The sequence below is a fragment of the Notechis scutatus genome, chromosome 6 (genome assembly GCF_049901735.1).
Source record: "Notechis scutatus isolate UNSWTSFEM ecotype Mainland chromosome 6, rNotScu1.2, whole genome shotgun sequence".
Taxonomy (NCBI): domain Eukaryota; kingdom Metazoa; phylum Chordata; class Lepidosauria; order Squamata; family Elapidae; genus Notechis; species Notechis scutatus.
In genome coordinates, this window is record NC_142014.1 from 67,464,615 (window position 1) to 67,486,810 (window position 22,196).

General features: G+C 38.3%; 1 protein-coding gene across 11 annotated transcripts in view; it reads left to right on the forward strand.

Moving 5' to 3' along the window:
• The window catches only part of CACNA1C (calcium voltage-gated channel subunit alpha1 C), a 446,749-nt gene that overhangs the window by 257,406 nt on the left and 167,147 nt on the right, over positions 1–22,196 (forward strand). For all 11 annotated transcript variants that reach the window (XM_087968599.1, XM_087968607.1, XM_087968602.1 and 8 more), the window contains 2 exons: positions 8,169–8,327; positions 11,116–11,312. In XM_087968599.1, the coding sequence (XP_087824725.1) occupies positions 8,204–8,327; positions 11,116–11,312 (321 nt within the window). In that variant the 5' untranslated portion in view covers positions 8,169–8,203. The remainder of the gene's footprint in view (positions 1–8,168; positions 8,328–11,115; positions 11,313–22,196) is intronic.

The following is a 22,196-nucleotide window of genomic DNA, read 5'->3' on the forward strand; positions in this document are numbered from 1 at the left end:
CAACTTAGGATTGCATTAACTTTTTTGGCTGCTGCTGCACAATGCTGGCTCATATTTAGCTGGTTGTCCACTAAGACTCCAAGATCCCTCTCACAGTTACTGCTATTAAGCCTGGTTTCACCCAGTCTATATGTACTTTTGGTTTTTCTTGCCTAAGTGTAGGACTTTACTTTTTTCTACATTAAATTTCATTTTGTTAGATACGGCCCAATGTTCTAGTCTGTCAAGATCCATCTTGACAGCAAAAGCTGATACTGTGAAAAAGACCCCACAAGAAATAATTTAGAGAAGTATTCCATTCATAATGTAAAAATTAATTTCAGGGTTAAGCAAATGTTGCTCATAGTGGAAATTATCATTCTCATCAAATAATTAAAAAGAATAAGGTCGAAATGTCAGGTAAGAGAAACGGATTATTGTAAGGGTGGGGTGCTATGTGGGTCATGTGAGACCGAGCTATTTCTGCAGGATATGAAATAATATATCAGTTTAAAGTCATACAAAATGAATATGAAATCATTATAATGAATCTACTGTAAATTAAATCAGTGCGACAAGTTGAGATGCTGGCTCTGAAGTTGATGCTTATTAATAGTCTCACAAATGGCTGCCCTGATGAAGAAGTCTCACCATGCAATGCATGCCTGTTCTTTAATGGATTATTAGACTGTTCTTTCTCAAAAGTCTGGACATTTGATTGATCATTTTTAATACAGTGTAGTGATAGGAGCATTATTTCCTGTCTGGTATTTTATTTTATTTTATTTTTATGTATTGTATTGATTACTTAGCTAAAATCATTATTTGTTGTACTGCATTTCTAATCTCTCACACCTGATTATACTGTAAGAAAATGTAGGTAGGGATGGTACAACATAAGCTAGAACTGCCCATCCTGTTGAACATCTACATGAAGTTGCTAACTGAGCTCATCTGACAGAATGCTAATGATACCAGGCTTTTGTATCTCCATTTATGGCCACCCAAGAGATGCTGTGGAGATTCTGTCTTGATATTTGAATGCTGTTGGGGCTCTGGGAGCTTGGATGAAGAAGAATCGGCTTCAGCTCAACTCTAGCAAGACTGTCAGCCTTCAATTTCTGGGGATTTTCCATATTTGGTTCTAGATGGTTACATAACCACCAATGTGGTACAAACATTTTCAAAGTACTTTTTCATCCTCTTTAACAAGGGTCTTCACACTTGGCAAGTTTAAGATTTGTGGACTTCAGCTCCCAGAATTCCCAAACTAACATGACTGGAGGAGGAATTCTGGGAGTTGAAGTCCACAAGTCTTAAAGCTGTCAAGTTTGAAGACCCCTGCTCTTTAGTATGATGGTATCATTCTTCTCTGTTGCATATGACACCACCTGCTACTTTTCTCCTCAGCAGAAGAGAATATTTGTAGCTTAGGAGTAACTTATGAAGTCTTTGGCGCTCTCTGAGTTTGGTTGTTTAATTACAACAATGAGGTATAACATTCTCAATGTTACTTCACTGGATTTTCCTCTCACAAGTACTATGTGGCCATCAGGATGATGCTGCAAAACTCACTCTTTATACATGCACACCGTCAGCAGATATGTGATGATACCTTGTCATGTATTATAGAGAGGGCAGATATTACAGCAACCTTAGAAGCTATGGATAGGCCTCTGAGTCCTGAGTGAACCCTACATTTCAAGTTCTATTAACACCTGAATCATCAGATTCAATTACCAGAAAATGTAAGTCTAAACACCCCATTGATGATGCTAGGAAAATGGACGTGTATAAAAAATGGAGCTTGATGTTAGAGGATGAAATCCTTCAAGACATAAAGAATAATAGCTACTTGCCACAAGCTCCAGTGCCTTCAGTGATAGCCATGCATCCTCTGAAACCTTAGTGCTTTTATTACTTTTGGATCACTTCTGATGCCCCCTCAACTCCTAAAATTATACAGTTGACTACTACTCCAACTAAATCCTAAGGACCACCCCTGGAGATCACCCATTTTTCCATTACTCAAGATGTTTGTCTAGAGGAATTGCTGTCTATAGTTCAGGACTAGGAGCAAGTATTAAGCAATTACCGGACTGGTTTTGGAAGATTATATTGTCTTTGGTTAAAGGCCACTCAAAACATTTTCCATCCTTTTCCTTCCTTTATTTCTACATCTGTAACTGCAGGCTCTCAGGACCAGTAATTCACCTATAGGTGAAACTTGAAAAATTAGAATATTGTGCAAAAGTTCATTTATTTCAGTAATGCAACTTAAAGGGTGAAACTAATATATGAGATAGACTCATTAGATGCAAAGCAAGATAGGCCAAGCCATGATTTGTCATAATTGAGATGATTATGGCTTACAGCTCATGAAAACCCCAAATCCACAATCTCAGAAAATTAGAATATTATATGCAATCAATAAAACAAGGATTGTACATAGAACAGTATCGGACCTCTGAAAAGTATAAGCATACTCAGTACTTAGTTTGGGCCCCTTTTGCAGCAATTACTGCCTCAATTGCAGCAGTGCCTGTGGCACTGCTGAGGTGGTATGGAAGACCAGGATGCTTCAATAGCAGCCTTCAGCTCTTCTGTATTGTTCGGTCTCATATCTATCATCTTCCTCTTGGCAATGCCCCATAGACTCTCTATGGCAGTGGCCCCCAACCTTTTTTGAGCCAGGGACCGGTTTCACGATTATTTATTCTTCCACGGACCGGTACCTGAGTAACGCGAGACTCCACCGCCATCAGGACGGCTCTTCGTTCGAAGCTGGCCCCCCCGCCCTCTTCGACGAAACTAAGGCGCGAGCACCCAAATGCCACTTTCCAACCGAAAACCCGGAAGCGACCGAAAACCCGGAAGCGCCGTCGAAACAAGATGGCGGTGCCCAAGCTTTGCAGCCCGGTAAAAAATGATCCACGGACCGGTACCAGTCCGGGGACTGGTGGTTGGGGACCCCTGCTCTATGGGGTTCAGGTCAGGCGAGTTTGCTGGCCAATCAAGCACAGTAATCCCACGGTCATTGAACCAGGTTTTGGTGCTTAACTAATGATAGATAAAACTCGTTCAGAAGTATACTAGATTTTATTGCATTATCCTCTTGCTGAATAGCAGAGCCCAGTTTGTTTTCTTAAGATTTATTAGGTTTGATTGTGAGCATAAAACTGTGCGGGAATTGTTCCAGGTAGACTTTTACAAAGTATGAGTGATTTGGAGCAATTCGGCACCAGATTTCTTATGTGGAAATATCTTTTCATCTTGTGATTCCATGGATAATAGGCAAAAAGTTATAATTATAGTGGAAATAAAATGTACACATTAACACTTTCTGTCACAAAGTAGACATAAAACTACTCAGAATGTACACAGAAAACAGGAATGGCTGCCAGCCTTTACCAGTTAAACAATTGTTTATTGGGAAACAATAAGTAGAGTTTATGTCAGAAGATGATTAAGAAAATAGAACATCTTGCTTGTTCACCAAAAGAGCATTTCTAAAATGCTGCTTTTCAGCTGTTTGGGATCCAAATGGCTGGTCATTCAAGAAGGTTATCAGCAATTCTGTTTGATCACATGTAGTGGGCATTAAATATGGCATTGAAGCACAAACTGGCAGTTGAATTGTCTTCTGAAAGGCAATGATATGTTTCTAGCAAATAAACCTAAACAAATTCAAGTTGTAGATGCATGAATGGGAGAAACTGCAATTAAAATCTGTGAAGAATGGAATATGCCTATATTGGATTTATTGTCCCAAATATTCTACAATTCTAGTTTCTAAACCTCTGCCTTTTTTATCATATTCTGAAAGGGAAAAAATCCATGTATTCTTTGTGTTTTTAATATTTATAGAAACATTAAACTAGGAGCACAGAGGGCTCTTTGTGTGGGTAGGTTTTCTCATTTAGGAGGAAATACTCAATTCTGTATGGAAGAACTCAACTTAGAGTTGCCAAAGTTGGATTTGTGTATGAAAATGTAGTCACAAAGGTAATCTAAGCTCATACTGTCAAAATAGAGAACTATGTTTCCTAGCCAGGGAATTTCCAAATGTTTAAACTTGTCCTCGGCAAGCATAGCCATTCTTGAAGTTCAACTCTGCACAATTGGAGGCTGTTCCTGTTGGGAAGCAGTGGCCTGGAGTGTGTTGTGACATATGGAATTGAGATTCATTTGAAATCTGTGCTAGAAATATGCTGCTGCATTCAGTTCAAAAATTCAAGAGGGCATTCACACTTCATATATTGTATTGTTTAGTGATAATTTAGAAATGTGATTGTTCCCCCATTACACAATCCAAGCATTTATTAGAAGTGATACCAGTGGTTATTTAAAAATAGGTTAATAAGCAGTTACAGCAAAGTACTGGGTATATTTACTCAGGTACAAGTCTCAGTATTTCATTATGGCTGATAAATGTAATTAGGATCGCGGTCTTAAGTTTATACAGCATGTAAGATTGTAGTCTTCTACACTGAGATTAATTGGTCATCCAAGGAAAACCTTCCAAAGAATTCCACTACATATCTATTATTAAAATCAAAGGGTTTTAAAGATACTACAGTAATCTTTGGGTGGATTACACTCTAAATTAGATGCTAGGAAAAAGGACTGATTGATTAATGAGCATTAGGTGAGATAATATTATATGAAAAGGGCAGGAAAATAGGTGAGTGTAAGAAAAAAAGTGAACCATTCATCCCTTTTTCTTTTCATTATAGCAAGCCATACGTTTATTTTGTCTTTTGTATTGCATAATCTTTTTTAAAATTCATATTTTGTGGGTATGTTGTAAGGTTTGTCTGACTATCAAATACTATCCTCTATTTTTTTGGAAGGTAAGCCAGCACATCATTCTACAAATTTGTGTGAAAGGAAGCAGTCTACAGTAGCAACTGACAGCACTGTGTTTGATGTTAGACCCATCATTTCAATAGTCTCTTAGAAAGATATATTTCCATATTTTGCCAAAACATGTCAATAATAAATCTTACTTACTGTCTTTTGTCAAAAATAAATATTGACATAATATACTGATCCCTTGATGCAATTTTATGCTTGCAAGATCACTATCTGAATTTTGATATCCTTTTATATGCTGTAAATAACTTTATAAGTGACACACTGAAGGGTTCAATGGTATATGGAGGTAGAGTCTTGTTCCTGATGGATAGAAGGGGAAGAATAATAATAGGTTTCTGGATGCTATATCACCTTTAAAGAAACATTAGGTATCTGATACTTCAATTATTGATATTTCTGAGCACACAAAAGGGTCACACAAACCTTGCCAATTGGCCACAATCATGTCATGATTAATTCTTAATGTGGTATCTAAGGGAGAAGACTTTCAGAAGTATGTGAAGCCAGAAGCAGTTCTATTAGAGTTTGGACTTGTAGGGTGTGTTCATCAGTGTGCAACCTCTGAGAACATCATTTGGAACTGCAGCAATGTGGAAAGTTATGCTGGAATGTAGAGTATGAAGTACATGAGACATTTCTATTGCTGGGCTATAGAAAAATCAGGGGACCACCTCTTCACCTACCCAATCCCGAAGTTACGATTGGAAGTATAGTCCTTCATCTTTATAACCTGTTGACTCCATATATACATCCCATTGTCTTCTAAGGACTATTTGCCTCCTGACTCTGCACATTATAGGATGTTGCTAGCTATGAACTATGACTTTTCTACCTGCTGCTTTGTGTATTTATTTTATTTTATTTATTTATTTATTTGATTTGCCAATTGTTTACAAGATAATAAGTATAAGTGTATACATAGTTGTGAATACATGAAATGGGTACATATAAGAAAAATAAAACAAGAATAAGAGAAACAATAGGACAGGGACGGTAGGCACGTTGGTGCGCTTATGCACGCCCCTACAGACCTCTTAGGAAAGGGATGAGGTCAATAGTAGACAGTCTAAGGTTAAAGTTTTGGGGTTTGGGGAAAAACTACAGAGTCGGGTAGAGTATTCCAGACATTGACCACTCTATTGCTGAAGTCGTATTTCCTGCAATCAAGTTTGGTGTGGTTAACTTTGAGTTTGTATCTATTGTGTGCTCTTGTGTTGTTATGGTTGAAGCTGAAGTATTTAGAGTAAGTTGTTAAAAGGAGCTGTTTCAGTGGTCCTTGTCTTGGCTGTTCCAAAACACTGATTGTTTCCTTCAGTAGAGTTGTCAACCCTGAATAGTGAGTGAAATCTACTACTAAATCCACTGATTAATTGCCCTAACTAAATTTCTTCTTAGTTTTAGATTGGTTCTCTCCTTGATTAGTTTCCACCCATTGCTTCTTCTCCTGCCCTCAGGTGCTTTGGAGAATAGATTGACCCCTTTTTCTTTGTGGCAGCCCCTGAGATATTGGAACACTACTATCATGTCACCCCAATCCTTATTTTCATTAAACTATTATGAAATTATGACCCTGCTTAAATATTTCAGCAGTTTTCAAAGACTTTAGATGTCCGACACATATCTGTGTAAGCATTAAGCCAGTATAGTCTAGTGGTTAAAGCACCAAGTTAGAAACTATGTGGGACTACGAATTTGATTCTACACACACACACACACACACACACACACACACACACCATAGGCATGAAAGCCAGTTGGGTGGCCTTGAGCCAATCACTCTCTTTTTGTCTAATTAACCCATCTCACAGGCTTGTTGTTATGGATAAACAGGAGGAGGGAGGAGTATTGGGTATGTTTGCCAGCTTGAGTTATATATACAAATTAAATACAATGTAAAGTGAATTATAAATGAGAAGGTTGGATAGGAAATAAGGAAGTCAAGAAAATGGATTGTTCCAAATGGGCCATTGAGATCTATGTGTTAGATAGAAAGAAAGTGCCTTTGACAGTATGCCAGCACTACATCAGTCCTAGTTTTACCATGCCAGCATTGAGTTTAAATACCTACTGTTAGCTTGTACCTTTAATAATATTGGTGCCATTACAAAGGAGAGCTGATGTCAAAACAAGCTGATTCTGTGAGGAATGTAGCATATCTCAATCTCATTTCATTTTTTTTTTAATTTAACAGCAGGCCAGATTACAGTAATCAGCTTGAAATGGCATATGGCAATATTTTGAATAATACTGTATATGCTTATTGTTATTGCTATTAATAATGCTTAGAGTATGTGATCCATGGCTCAGTTATTAATAAATTTTAAAATATAATCCAAGGAAAAAGTGAGTAAACCCATTCAGGCAGGAAGAAAGGCATATAATTGTTGGTCATTTCTGTGACTGTTAGATTCTATGTATTTCATATACTAATGATACGGTTTATTACAATAACTTTTTTTATCTGTGAATGTCTAAATATTGCAAACAAGAGCATATTTACTTTGTTCCCCAAAGAATAATTTAGAGCTAATTTTCTAAAACACCAAAACCTGCATCTCTGCTGTTATACTTCAGAAGTGTCTAAGTAACAACTGATGTGGTATCCTTATTCAGTTAATTTTTGAATCAATGAATCTGAATTTATAGAAATACAGTATATTGTGTATCAGATTTGCTCTCTCAATTTTGGTACAGGATAAAAGATATAGGCAATAGACAGTCAGTAGACAGTCACCAATCATCATAATTTCTAAAAACAGAAGGCAAGACAGTGTGTAAGATAGTGTGGCTTATAAACTAAATTTTTACCTGGTCTATCTATAAACCAGGACCCTTTGTAATATTTTTGTCTTTATTTCAGTTTTAAAAAATATTTTAGGTAGTAAAATAAAGAATGAGATAAATGTTAGACAATTCGTTTAATTTGTAGACTAGATTCTACTTCTGAAACCATGCATGCACCCTTTTGTAAATAGAATAGATAACAAAATGTCAAGGAGATATCAAGTCCGATTTTAAATTCACAGATGAAGTTTGTCAGGTGCGAATAAGCACAGAAGAGCTTATTATTGATACCTGTACAAGAATCTGGTCAACCAATGGTCAAAGCTAAATTGGTGTTAGATAAAAGTCAATGGAATTCACGGGGGAATGGACTTGAGTCTCTTGTAGCACCACAATGACTCCAAACTTATGACTTTTTAAATTCCACCTTCCACCTCAGCCTACTGTTCTACAAAGGTTTGACCGCCATGTATTACATCCATTAACTATACTGGTTTGTTCTTATCATGCTATCTTTGTCATTGTAGGCCTTCAGGTGGTGTTAAATTCCATTATCAAGGCCATGGTCCCATTGCTGCACATTGCCCTTCTGGTGCTGTTTGTCATAATTATCTATGCCATCATTGGGTTGGAGCTCTTCATGGGAAAGATGCACAAAACATGCTACTTAACAGGGATTGCCACAGGTAAGTAATGTACTGAACTGAGCTCCATTTTGGCGTAGCCCTTAACCTATGTGGAAGATGGAAGTAATGTGTAACAATGCCATGCAAACATGATAGTCAACTAACAACTTTACTTAATCTGGTTTGACCTCTTTGAATTCAAGGAGAATTTTCCTAGAAAGAAGGGATATTCTGTGGCAATATCCAAGCTACAGAAACTACTAGCAAATGTTTACCATCTTTTAAACAGAAGTTGGACTATCCATCCTTTTGATAAAGATTCTTTAAATAAGTTTTTAGTAGATGTTTGGAATTTGACTGAAACTTGATTTCTGAATTGGCAAATCAGGTGTATTTTTAATAAATTGAAGTTCTCCAGATGAATTTGGACTACTTCTATACACATTTACAAGCTCCCCCACCCCCCCCATCACCCGCCACATCAGTTTGGAAATTTGCAAAAAATAACTGATTAGCTTTTTCATGGAAAACCTATTTATTTATTTATTTATTTATTTATTTATTTATTTATTTATTTATTTATTTATTTATTAACCAATCACATTTCTATAGTATTTTCCATGAGGTGGATCATTGCCATTGGCAATTAAGGTCTGAACTTCATCATAGGGACTTTGGCTTTGTCATTAGCTTACTAGTTTGGATTCAGATTGGCAATATTGAAGACAACAACTGTCATATTCTATTATGGTGGGTTACTGTTCATAATGTTAGTCTTAATTGTTTACTTGTTATATTTATGCCCTGTAGGACTTTGACAGATTCCTGATGACTTATATCCATAAAATAGAGACATATGAAAACACTTTAAACCAATAAAATAATTCTAACATAAAATGCAGCAGAAAAAAACCATAATAATTATCAAGAAATAATAATACAAATGGTGATGGTTATTCTTCAGTATCCCAACACCCTCCATAATCATTCTGTTATGATGAAGTCATTAATCTGATCTTTAAGCAGAAAGGAATATTGTCCAAAACATTGTCTGTAGGACTTTGCCCTCCTGACTTCCTGAAACCGGGGTGGGGGGTGGGGGGGCATACATTGATGGATCAGAGGGTTTGTTCTATGTGGAAAAGGCAGTTCTGCCAGTCCCTGGATCCAAGCCACATAGGACTTTATACAAACAGTATTTTGCATTGCATCAAGAAACCTATTAGTAATCACATAGGACTTTATAGGTTAAAAACAGTATTTTGCATCAGGAAACCTATTAGTAATTAGCAGCTTACCCAATACTGTTGTTATGCAACGCTCATTCAGCAATAAGACGGGCTGCATTTTGGACCAAGTACTCTTCCAAGGCAGCCCCACATGCAATTTATTGTGGTAATATAAGTGAGTGATGATAAGACTGTGAATAACCCAAGATGTCCACAGGGAATGATTTAAAAAAAGTCAAGTTGATAGCTGTGATGATGGGATCAAAGCTCTCCCTCTTTTTAATGTGCACTGCATGTGCAAAGCACATTAAAAATGATGGACTCTCAATCCTACCATCACAGCTGCCACCTTGGTTTTTTTTTTATCATACCCTGCAGATACCTTCAGTCACCAAACATTTCTTCTAGACTACATATAACCTATGTAGTCTAGAAGAGACGTTTGTAATTTGGTTGACTCTGTAATTGGAGACATAAATGTACCTGCCTTGTTTAATTTTAACTTCGACTTCTGTGTATTTTGTGAAAGGATTGCAACTGAGGGATGTGTGTTTTTGTGTGTGTGCGTGCGCACATTACAAAAATACAAAATAAATGAACTGACTCTTCTTTTTTTAAACAGCTCCCTTCCTCACACACAGGCATATATCTCTATTTCCTTCCACACTGACCTTTCCCTTTTCCCAAATGATCTAGTTGGTGGAGTAAAAACCAAGCTGGCTTTGTTGGCAGTCATAATGGCTGTGTGAGACATGAAGCAACCCAAACCGAAGCGGAGAATTTCATGAATGTGGCTTCAGAGTGAAACATCAAAACAGGCACCATCAGCAGATTGCTGTTTGTCTGTAAAACACCAATATCCAGAGAATTTTAGAATGGAGAAGGAGAGGAAGGAGGAGGAGAAGTAGAAAAGGAGAAGAGTGCGGCTGAAGTAACTACATCTAGCTTTTAATAATAGGAAAGGATCTATAGTAATAATAGGAAAGGCCATAGGGTTACCAATTGTATAATTTTGAAGTCCTTTACCTAGAGAAAATATTGTCATAGTAAAACCAAAAAGAGTGTAACAAAATGCCCATTATAAAGTATTATTTCATCCCCAATAGCCGGAAGAAAAATTTAGGGATCATCCCCGGAGCAAATAATTTACTAAAAAAAACCAGTCTTTTCAACAAATAAATCAATAAAAATAAAAATTACATTTAATTCTGTCATAAATGAACAAAAGAATTTCCAGTTCCTGTTTCTAAATTGGCAGGATTCTTACCAAGAGTACCTAGATAGCTTTGTGTAATCTTCATCAGCATTCCCCATCAAGCAAAAAAGATGATTTCTTTTTAAAATCATATCAAAAATTTTAAAGAGCGCTTTTACACTAAAAAAACCAACAACCCTCAACTTGCCTATTTACAAATCCAGAATTGCTTTTCTTTTGCATAAGTGATAACGCTTGATTTTGAATATGTCTTGTGTTTTGAGACACAATGCAGCACAATTGGTGACTTAAATCCCTTGTTTCCAATTGCAGCCCAAGAACTCTTTCCTTTACCACTTCATTGCACTATTTTAATTGTTTGATTGTTCTCTCTCTCTCTCTCTCTCTCTCCCCATTGTTTAAGATACACCTGCAGAAGAAGAACCTGCTCCCTGTGCGCCGGTATCTCAACATGGACGGCAGTGTCAGAATGGCTCTGAGTGTAGGGCCATATGGGAGGGACCCAAACATGGCATCACCAACTTTGACAACTTTGCCTTTGCCATGTTAACTGTGTTTCAGTGCATCACCATGGAGGGCTGGACAGATGTACTCTACTGGGTATGTATGAAATCAGTTTAAGGCAAGAAGATGCACCCCTCTTTTGCCACGCTCAGGACATGAGGTAGACATTGTCGTGCCGTTGAGCTGCTCGCTGTATTGTTGCCATGCAAATCACTACCTAAACTGTTAAGTCAAACTAATGCAGTGCATTAAAGAGGTAGAACGATAGCCTCTTGCTGTTAGATACATTCCTTTCAACCTTAATTTTCTACTAACATGTCATTTGTTTGTTTTATGCATTTTTGCTGCATTCTTCCTAAAATTCTTACAAGATAAAGACCAAGGATAAAATCCAGTAACCAAATATATACTCAGCTTGGGCTTAATTTATTTTAGGATAAACAAAATTAGGTAAAGCACAGAAAAGAGTAAGAAATAGTGAGTCGAAGAAATTAAGTTGTGAGATTAAAAAAAAGAAAAAAAGAGAGAAATATAATGAAAGCTAGTTTACACTGCCATTTATTTTCTCTCATATTTTTCACATGTCTGCAATCTTGCTTCCACAGTGTCCATGTACTGATTCATACAATGCTTTGATTTTGAAACTTCCCAACACTCTGTTCTTAAGGCTTTATCCATCCAATCACAACTATTTCATTCAGGCTCTAAAATGTTATTTTGAATGAAATAATTATTCATCAAGCTTAGAACTGAGACCAAAAATAACTTTAAAGTGAATGAGTTTCCTCAGCAGCATTTCCCAGTGGGGGTATGGAGTGGTCTTTCAAGGTAGGCAAGATGGCAGGCACAATGTTATGAGGTAAATAAACCCCATTCACATCTTGTTTGTTTTCATTTTTTTTCTCACACACAAAAAAACCATATGCAGGCACCACTCTCCTTATTGACGCCTTTTCTATGGTATGGCATAGGTTTCATTTAGACATGGCACTTATAATGAGTAAAAAAACAGAATTTCAAATAATATATGGATATTATATACTGTATATGATATATCTAGCCACCGAGATCTGACATAAGTGAGGCTGTTTTCAGATCTCATTCCTTCTATCCCAATGTTTTTCAGCCTTGGCAATTCTTAGGAGTGTGGATGTCAACTTGCAGAATTTCTCAGCCAGTACAGGGAATTCTGGGAGTTGAAGTCCACTCATTTTAAAGTTGGCAAGATTGAAAACACTGTTGTACTCTCCACCCTGATGAGTCTCCAGGGTTAAAGAATTCTTCCTTTGGAGCAGGGGTGGGCAATAATTTTTTCTAAATTGACACATCAGAAACTGGGAGTGTTACAGAGGGACAAATCAACAAGTCTGTGAAGGTACTGCATGAATGTACATATGTAAATTGGAAAAAAAATAGCAATTGCCTTCAGAATGAAAGAAATGCACTGAGGCAAGACAGGGATAGCCAAATGGATGTGGCCTGAGGGCTGTAAAATGCTCAAGTATGCTTTAGAGTTTATGCAAAAGTTTTGCCCCAATATCCTTGTAGCATTGCAAAATATCCCAAGCTGTACAGTGGAGATTGTGCTTTGTCTAAAAGGGACACTGCTTAAGCAGCTGCCTTGCTTGTATGTACAATTTGGCTCATCCTGTTGCTGAGTAGATAACAGCTTAAGAAAGATAGGAAACAAGTTTGAAGATCCAACAGAGCAGGTATAAGCATGCTGACCTGTAAAATTCCCCTCCCATTCTCCAACATCTTTGAAATTGCATTCTCAAGTTTCACTGGGAAAGCTTGAAACTGAAGCCCACAGTTGCCCTGGAAACTCCTGTCAGGAAATCAAATTGGGGAAGAAAATAGGCAATAGATATAATTTACTTTCCTGACAGCCTTGACATGTACTGTGAGCTTCTCTCATCCCTTTGCAACCCGTTGAAACCTACTGAACAAGATGCAGAGAGGAATGCAGTGGTATTGACACAAAGTCCCCCCACTTAAAAAAAAAATGTTATACGCAGAAATATCACCCCACAATTTTTGCCAGCTGTGTTTATGCTTTCTCACCCTTTATCTTTAAGAGTATACAGGCTTGAATTAGCACAGTCTTCACACGCAGAGGAATTGTCTGCTTTGCACAACACAGCTCTCTGCATGCTTCCTCTCCATGTATTTAATAAGGAAGAACCGGTGCTTTGTTTTGAGATTGGCTTGTTTAAAAGAAAAGAAGAAAATGAATCACAAATCAAATTTTGCATGGTTGTAAAATATATAAATCAAGAAAAGAAAAAAAAATGCATGCAATCAGCGCTGATGAATTCCACCCATCTCTGTTAGAAAGAAATGAACGTCTTGGGTACCCATCTTTTATGCTAGTAATGTGTCACGAGGCTAAGACAATTGTTGCCAATTGGGGAGTAGGGCAGAATTGTTCATCTGCAAATATAATTTTGTTTCATTTTGTTTAGATTTCCAAGTGCCTACTGGGACTACAGTTTTTAAAAACATAGTCAAAATTATTCAGCAAGAGGTTTTTTCCCCCAAATATATAGTATATTGTATCTTCTTCAAAGAGAACTAAATGTAATGGATTACTTATGGGTGAATATTGAACAAATGTGTTCTAGAAGTTAATTGGAAAAGAAGGTGCTTTTTACAGCCTAACTGTTAATATTCTACTTGTATCATAAGGGATATATTTCAAAAAATATAGTTTATGCTTCCCCTACACACCAGAATCATAAACCATGGTTTGATGCTCCTGTGGGGAAATAAAAGGAAATTGGTTTTCCCCAAATGAGAGAACGATTGCAATGAACTTCCTGAGGAGCATGGTATTTCATGCTTATTCCAGGCGTGTTCACTTGATTTAAACCATGGTTTCATTACAATTATAACAAAACAAGACATTTCTGTGACTTGACTTAATAACAACAACAACAAAAAGAAATTCCTATCTGGTGTCCTGCGAAGGGAAGGATGTCTTCAATATTCTTCACTTTTCTCTTTACCATATGCTATATTATTTTACTCCTTTCCAATTCTTTTCCAAGCTGATCCTTTCACTCTTAACTTGGAAATAATTTGGGTGCCAATATGGAAGGCTGAGTATTGATGACAAACCAAGGTGTAAGGAGAGATCATAATTCAATGGAGATGCTGACAGGTTATGTGGGAGGTCTGCAAGGTGTGATCAAAGAAGACCCACATAAAAAGAGACAGAATTTCAAACACACCTTTGTGGCTTCCATCTTGACCTTTTTTTCCAACCGTACCCCAGAGCAGTATTTCTCAATGTCAGCAGCTCTAAAACAGTTCTGACCAGTTCTGGAGAACTGGTAGCAGAAATTTTGAGTAGTTCAGAGAACCGGCAAATACCAGCTCTAACCGGCCCTGCCCCCATCTATTCTCTGCCTCCCGAGTCCCTGCTGATTGGCTGGGTCTTCTTTTGTTGCCCTGCACAGGAGAACGGAGCTGGAAAGCAGGTTAATGGGGTGGGGAGGGAATGGGATTCTGCAGTATCCTTCCCTGCCACGCCCACCAAGCCATGCCTATAGAGCCGATAGTTTAAAAAAAATTGAATCCCACCACTGTCTAAGTTGTGTAGACTTCATTGCCCAGAATTCCCTGCTAGCTTGAGTTGAGTTGAACTCACCACACCTTAAGAATTGCCAAGGTTGAGAAACACTATCCAGGGAAATCCCCAGGAGGTCATAGCTTTGTTGAGTCCATATTTAATTTTCAGTACCTCCCATTAAGAGGAACATTTTGCAGGTGATGGGAAGGATTTCCAAGTTCACGCCTTGGGAAACGTTTTCCTCCATTGGATTACACAGAGATAAATAATTCAGGGAAGCATCTTTATTCTTACTAGCTGTATATATATTTGTGTATGGCTAATACGCAAATGGAGGCTAAAACATATTAATAACAGTTGCAGGAATTTGGATACATCTAGTTTAATTAAGAGGGACACAGTGGCTCAGTGGCTAAGATGCTGAGCTTGTCAATCAGAAAGGTAGACAGTTTGGCGGTTCAAATCCCTAGCGCCGCAGCTTTTGCCAACCTAGCAGTTTGAAAGCATGTAAAAATGCAAGTAGAAAAATAGGGACCACTTTGGTGGGAAGGTAACAGTGCTCCATGCACCTTCGGCGTTTAGTCATGCCAGCCACATGACCATGGAGATGTCTTCGGACAGCGCTGGCTCTTCAGCTTTGTAACAGAGATGAGCACCACCCCTTAGAGCCAGAAATGACTAGCACATATGTGCAAGGGGAACCTTTACCTAGTTTAATTAAAAGAAAAACTAGGTGTAACTTAAAGCAGTGTTCCAATATCTAAGAGATGCTCCCCAAGTATGCCCATAACTTTTATGTGTCTACTATTGTCATCTATATATTGAATAACGTAGGAATTTGAATTTGAAACAAAAAATAGCTAAATGTAAAAAGCCACTAGAATTCTCTTGCTTAAAAACATCATGGACACATTATAGTCTCTAAAAGTCACTCTTGATTCTTTGGTCAACTCTGAATAAATTATGGTTAACCTAGATCTGTGGGGGGGAAATATCAGACCTTATAAATGAGAAGAGACATTGCTAGTACTGTATTTGTGATCCAATATTGGAAATGTAGGGAGCCACAATAGGATTCAAGAAAACTGATCAAGTTTTCATTTTTGTCTCTTTCCCCACAATGCACGCAGCGATCTATATAAGACAATATATAGTCTATACATTGGTGAGCCTTTACTAAGATAAAAATGAGGAAAAAACTGTTGCAAGTTTCTGAAACTTAAAGACATTCACTTGCTGAGAACAAATGACAAACTGCCACTATATGATTGCCAAGAAACCGACATGGACATGTCAGTACAGTCACTTGGACTCATGCCAACTTAATCCAAGCTGTAGCCAACAATAAATATACTATCTATCATGCTCATCCTATACCCACAAAATACTCTTGAAATCAGATTTACCTAGTCGGCCTCCTGCACCATGATGGGGGGGCGTTTTTGCCCTCCCCGTGCTCTGGAGGCTTTCCTTGAGCCTCCAGGAGGGTGAAAATGGCCGCCCTGGGCTCCGGAAGATCTCTGGAAGCCGGAAACAGACCCATTTCTGGCCTTCCTGAACTTCTGGGAGGCCTGTTTATCGCCCTCTTCGAGCCTCCGCACGCACCCTGCACTTCCCTGCATCCAAAACAGGCCACATGGGGACTCCTGGGAGGGGACGGGAGGGATGGGCGGGGCAGGGCGGGGTGGGGCCAGGGGTTCTCTGAACTGTGCAGAATCTTAGCTGGGGCTCTCCCGAACCCCCGTGAGCCCCCAGCAGCCCAACCCTGGTTAGAATGCAGTACTGCAGGCTACTTCTGCTGATCACTGGCTGCCAGCACTTTGGCAGTTCGATTCTCACTGGCTCAAGGTTGACTCAGCCTTCCATCCTTCCGAGGTGGGTAAAATGAGGACTCAGATTGTGGGAGGCAATAGGCTGACTATAAACCGCTTAGAGAGGGCTGTAAAGCACTGTGAAGCGGTATATAAGTCTAAGTGTGATTGCTATTGCCTAGCATTGGAAATTCTGATCCCAACTGTGGATGTAAGTGAAGGACTGCCTGTACTTATAATGTGCTTGGGGAATTACTAGGTGGCCCAGCAGCTTTTATGCTATAATTGTAAAGTTTGAAAATAACATTACTAAACAGGATGGAAAATTGCAAGCTTATTTTACTGCATATCATTGTTATTGTCAAATATTCAAATTGGTTATGTAGATCACTGCATAGTATACACATTTGTGCTATTGCGTATATGTGTGTGTGTGTGTGTGTGTGTGTGTGTATTTTCAGCTTGGGAAAATACGGTAAAAACCTGGGACTCGAGGGATAAAGCAGCATTATAGAAAAGCCAGCAAATCTTCGTCTTAATTAGCAACCACGTCAAAAGTAAATATTCCTGGATTTTTAATCAATTGTATTTGGAGATTCGGAATCCTAAATAAATAATCATTTCTTGCTTGTAGCTATACTTTATATTTTTAGAATGGATTCTTAAATTCTTAAGAAGACGAAAAGAGTTTTAAGTAACCAAAACTGATAAGCAACATAGACACAAACATAGTAATTTGTATAACAGGTAAGGAAGGAATATTCAAGCTTCCTATGTAAATAACCTTTGAGTCTTGATGGATAGCACTTTTCGGAAGAAACGATGCAGAGAAGGAAGTAATCTTTTGTATTAAAAAGTATTACACTTCCAGCCAAGATAACCTGCTAGGCAAATAAAATATAAGCAAATTCATTTTGAAGATTTTTCTGACTCTGCAGGTCAAATGGATAAACATTAGAATTGTGGGGACATAACACAAGATAAGAAAATCTAATTCTAAGAAAACTGAGAACACAATTCAGTTGAAGCAACAATATGTATCTCTGAATATCACATTTTATAATACAATAACATTATATGTGAAAAAGAATATATTGCAAAAGCATGGACATCAGCCTTGCAACTAAAGGTTGGTTAGTCCACTTTATCGTGTTCCCTATAGCTGCCTAGAATTACAGATAACAGATGATCAGAGTTGGAAGGGACCTTATAAGTCATCTAGTCCAACCCTCCCACCCAAGCAGGAGACCCTACACCATTTCTGACAAATGGCAGTCCAATCTCTTCTTGAAAGTCTCAAGTGATGGCGCTCCCACAACTTCCGAGGGCAAGCTGTTCCATTGGTTGATTGTTCTCACTGTCAGAAAGTTTCTCCTTATTTCCAGGTTAAATCTCTCCTTGTTCAGTTTCCATCCATTATTCCTCTTCTGGCCTACAGGCACTTTAGAAAATAGCTTTACTCCTTCCTCCCTGTGGCAGCCCCATCCCTCAAATAGTGGAAGACTGCTATCATGTCTCCCCTGGTCCTTCTCTTCACTAGACGAGCCAAGCCCAGTTCCTGTAACCGTTCTTCGTATGTTTTAGCCCCCATTCCCCTAATCATCCTGGTTGCTCTTCTCTGCACTGTTTCTAGATTCTCAACATCTTTTTTATAATGTGGTGATCCAAAACTGGATGATACCACCGACACCACCGAATGGATAATACTATCATCGTATATACTATATATCACTGCCAGTCTGGGCATAGTATAGGTCCCTTCTATGGAAGACTCAATGACCCCTTTTCTGGCTTTTTCCATCAAAGCTGATGATGGGCCTCCAGGGAGTCCTGCTGTGGATGGATCCCATGGGTTTAATGCTCCACTGCTGTTGAGCTACTTCCTGGTCTCACCACCCTCTTTTCCTTTGTGGCTTTAGTTGTTGCAGCTGCCGGAAATGTGCACTTTGCGCATGTGCATGTGTTTTCCTACTCACCTCCTGCAATCCCTGTAGCTTCAACAGCTGACGAGTGGCAATCTGCTGTGCCGCCAAAGCAGCTGCACTTCAAAAGCAGGGAATAAAGAACAGTATGGGAGCCAAAGTGGGCGGGTGGGCCCAACAGCAGAATGGTGGAGAGAACCAGTTCAGTCTCTGCTGCAATCCTTGGCTCCAGCTACGGTGGTAGGAGAGGGGGGGGAGGGGGGGGGGGGGGGGGGGGCGGCCCAATGGGAGGATGGGGAGACCACTTCTTTCTCTTTTGTCTTGGGGCTTCCCGTACACCAGAACTGGGCCAAACCAGTAGAATAACACCACTGGGACCGCTGCTCTAAGATGATAGTAAAGCTCTGTTTTTCACAGATATTTTCAGATCTGATAGCTATGCAGGTGAAGACCTCTGGTGTAATGCTTTGTTTAGGATTTCTGCCCATCAGGAACCCTTGTTAATCCATGGATCGGCTGAACGTTCTTTGGTTAATTCTCTGCAATTTTACCAGGGTTTTTCCTGTCTTGCCTTGTTTCGCTTTGAAAAGTAGTTGTAGTGACGGAAAATATAACTCCTCTCTAATTCTCCTGTAGCTATTGCTGGCAGCTGGCAGGGTGCCAAATTATCTTGCTGACATGCTGACTTTTTGTTTTTAATTTCTTGTCCTTAAAGGAGAGTGTCTACCTAAGTTTAATCTATCTAGATAAATTGCCTTTGCATAAGGTAGTAAATTGACAATTATTATTATTATTATAAGTACATATATAGCATCCCAATGTCGGTTATTATTATTTTTAAAAAGAAAAAAACATGCCCATGTCTTTCCCTATGAATTCAAGCAGTGGGTGTCATTGGTTTGAAATATATTATGCAAAGTAGCATCTTCCCCTTTAATGGATAGCATTTAATTGCACTGGGTTGCTCATTGCTCTTGTAATGACTGTTATCCTGCTAATGACTGTCATCCTGCAAAGGTTAAACTACCATATAATGAAGGAACCAAGGAAAGGCCTAAACAATTAAAGCAAGTCTTGCCAAAAAGAGAGAGAGAGAGAGAGAGAGAGAGAGAGAGAGAGTTTAATCTCTGATGTTGTTATCTACTTTATAAGCAAAATCTCATTCATTTTCTTGCATAGCTTAAACTGTAACTCATTTGTGCCTTGGGTAACTGTAACTGCAAAGCAGGCTCTTTTTAGTTTTGTATTCACAGTCACACTAATTCCAAGCATATTTATTTATTTATTTGGGCCTTTAAATCACACTGTTGAATCCTGATGACCGCCTGGACTAGTCACTACAGGTTTTTTGGCAGGATTTCATAAGTGGTTTGCCATTGCCTCTTTACTAGGGCTGAGAGGGAGTGACCGGCCCAAGGTCATTCATCTGCTTCCTGCCTAAGAACTCCAAATTTCCCAATTTCTAGCCTGGTGCCTTAATAACTAGACTAAACTGGCTCTCAAGCGTATTTGTCTTGAAAGTTACAACTCAGAAATTCTCCCTATTCCTATCTTGATATATCCCAATATGGTCTCTACGCTTGTTCCTATATAAGTATGTTTAGATCTGGAATTGTAAGGATATTGATATTAATTGGAGCTAGAATGTTATACCACTAGAGTCTTAAGCCGGAGTACATTATTTGTGGAAATAGCCATCCAGTTTGGCAGACAAATTCACGTGATGTTGCCATAAGAGCTTAAATTTTTTTAGATTAATTATTGCTCCTGGGCTCTAGGAAACAGTGTTCTTTATTAATGGGTTTAAATCTTTTGGGGGGAAATCTAATTCTGCAAACTAGAACAAAGAAGATTCACCAAAATGGCTGCATCTTTATAGATTTAATTTATTTATTTATTTTATTTTTATTTGTTTGATTTGCCAATTGTTTACAAGATAATAAGTATAAGTGTATACATAGTTGTGAATACATGAAATGGGTACATATAAGAAAAATAAAAGAAGAATAAGAGAAACAATAGGACAGGGACGGTAGGCACGTTGGTGCGCTTATGCACGCCCCCTACAGACCTCTTAGGAAAGGGGTGAGGTCAATAGTAGACAGTCTAAGGTTAAAGTTTTTGGGGTTTGGGGAAGAAACTACAGAGTCGGGTAGAGTATTCCAGACATTGACCACTCTATTGCTGAAGTCGTATTTCCTGCAATCAAGTTTGGTGCGGTTAACTTTGAGTTTGTATCTATTGTGTACTCTTGTGTTGTTATGGTTGAAGCTGAAGTATTTATTGACAGGTAGGACATTGCAATGTATGATTTTATATACCATGCTTAAATCAGACCGAAGACGGCGTAATTCAAGGTTTTCTAGTTCTAGAATTTCAAGTCTGGTGGCATAAGGTATTCTACAACGAGTAGAGGAGTGGAGAACTCTTCTTGTGAAATATTTCTGGACTTTCTCAATTGTGCTAATATCAGATACGTAATGTGGGTTCCAGACTGATGAACTGTATTCGAGTATTGGTCTAGCAAATGTTTTGTATGCTCTAGTTAGTAGTGTGATATTACCAGAGAAAAAGCTACGTAGGATTAGGTTAACAACTCTTAATGCCTTTTTGGCTATGTAGTTGCAGTGGGCTCTAGCACTTAGATCATTAGAGGTGAGTATTCCAAGGTCCTTTACAGAGCTTGGGTCATCAACGAGATCTTGACTATTCAGCTTGTATTTTATTTTCTGATTTTTTTTGCCAATATGTAAGACAGAGCATTTATTTGTTGAGATTTGAAGTTGCCATTTGTTTGACCATTCTGATACATAGTCAAGATCTTTTTGTAGGGTAGCGGTATTGTCTGTGGTATTGAACAGCTTTACATCATCAGCGAAGAGAACGCAGTTGCTTTTAATGTGATCACAGAGGTCATTTATGTAGAGTATGAAGAGAGTTGGTCCTAGAACACTGCCTTGGGGGACACCACTATTGACAGGTACAGAATTTGATAGGACGCTCCCAATTTTGACCATTTGTTGTCTGTTTGACAGGAATGCTTCTATCCAGTTATGCAGTTGTCCAGAGATACCATATGATTTTATTTTTAGGAGTAGTTTGTCGTGTACCACTGAATCAAAGGCTTTACAGAAGTCTATGTAGATTGCGTCTATTGCTTTGCCCTGGTCGAGTTGTGTCGTCCATATGTTTTTTCAGTGTAAGAGTTAATGTGGTGTCACACAACCTCCTGCCTCTGTTACATCGAAAACATCCCTTAAAGAAACAAACTTCTGATTTTCAACACTTCATGCTACTCTTGGATAGACTGAAAAGGCAAAATATTTGAATCTTCAAATAGCCATATAAAATGTAGATAAATTTCAGCCACAAAGATAGTCCACATAATCTAATTTCATTACAAATGGCAAAATCAACAGCAAGGTGCTGTTCCTATCTTGTCATTCACAAGATACAATTGTAGATTATAGCAGAAAATATCCACCCATTATATGAATGGATGATTTTTTTTATTAAAGCCAAAGGTTACCAGCTTAACGTAGCTTCCAAGAGCAAAATGTCCAGATAACAATGTAATACATAAGAATAGTATCATAAGAACAGTGAGATTATATATTAAAACTGGTGAAAGAGATGAATGGCCAGCTTGCTAGCATCCCTCATTATCTGTTGC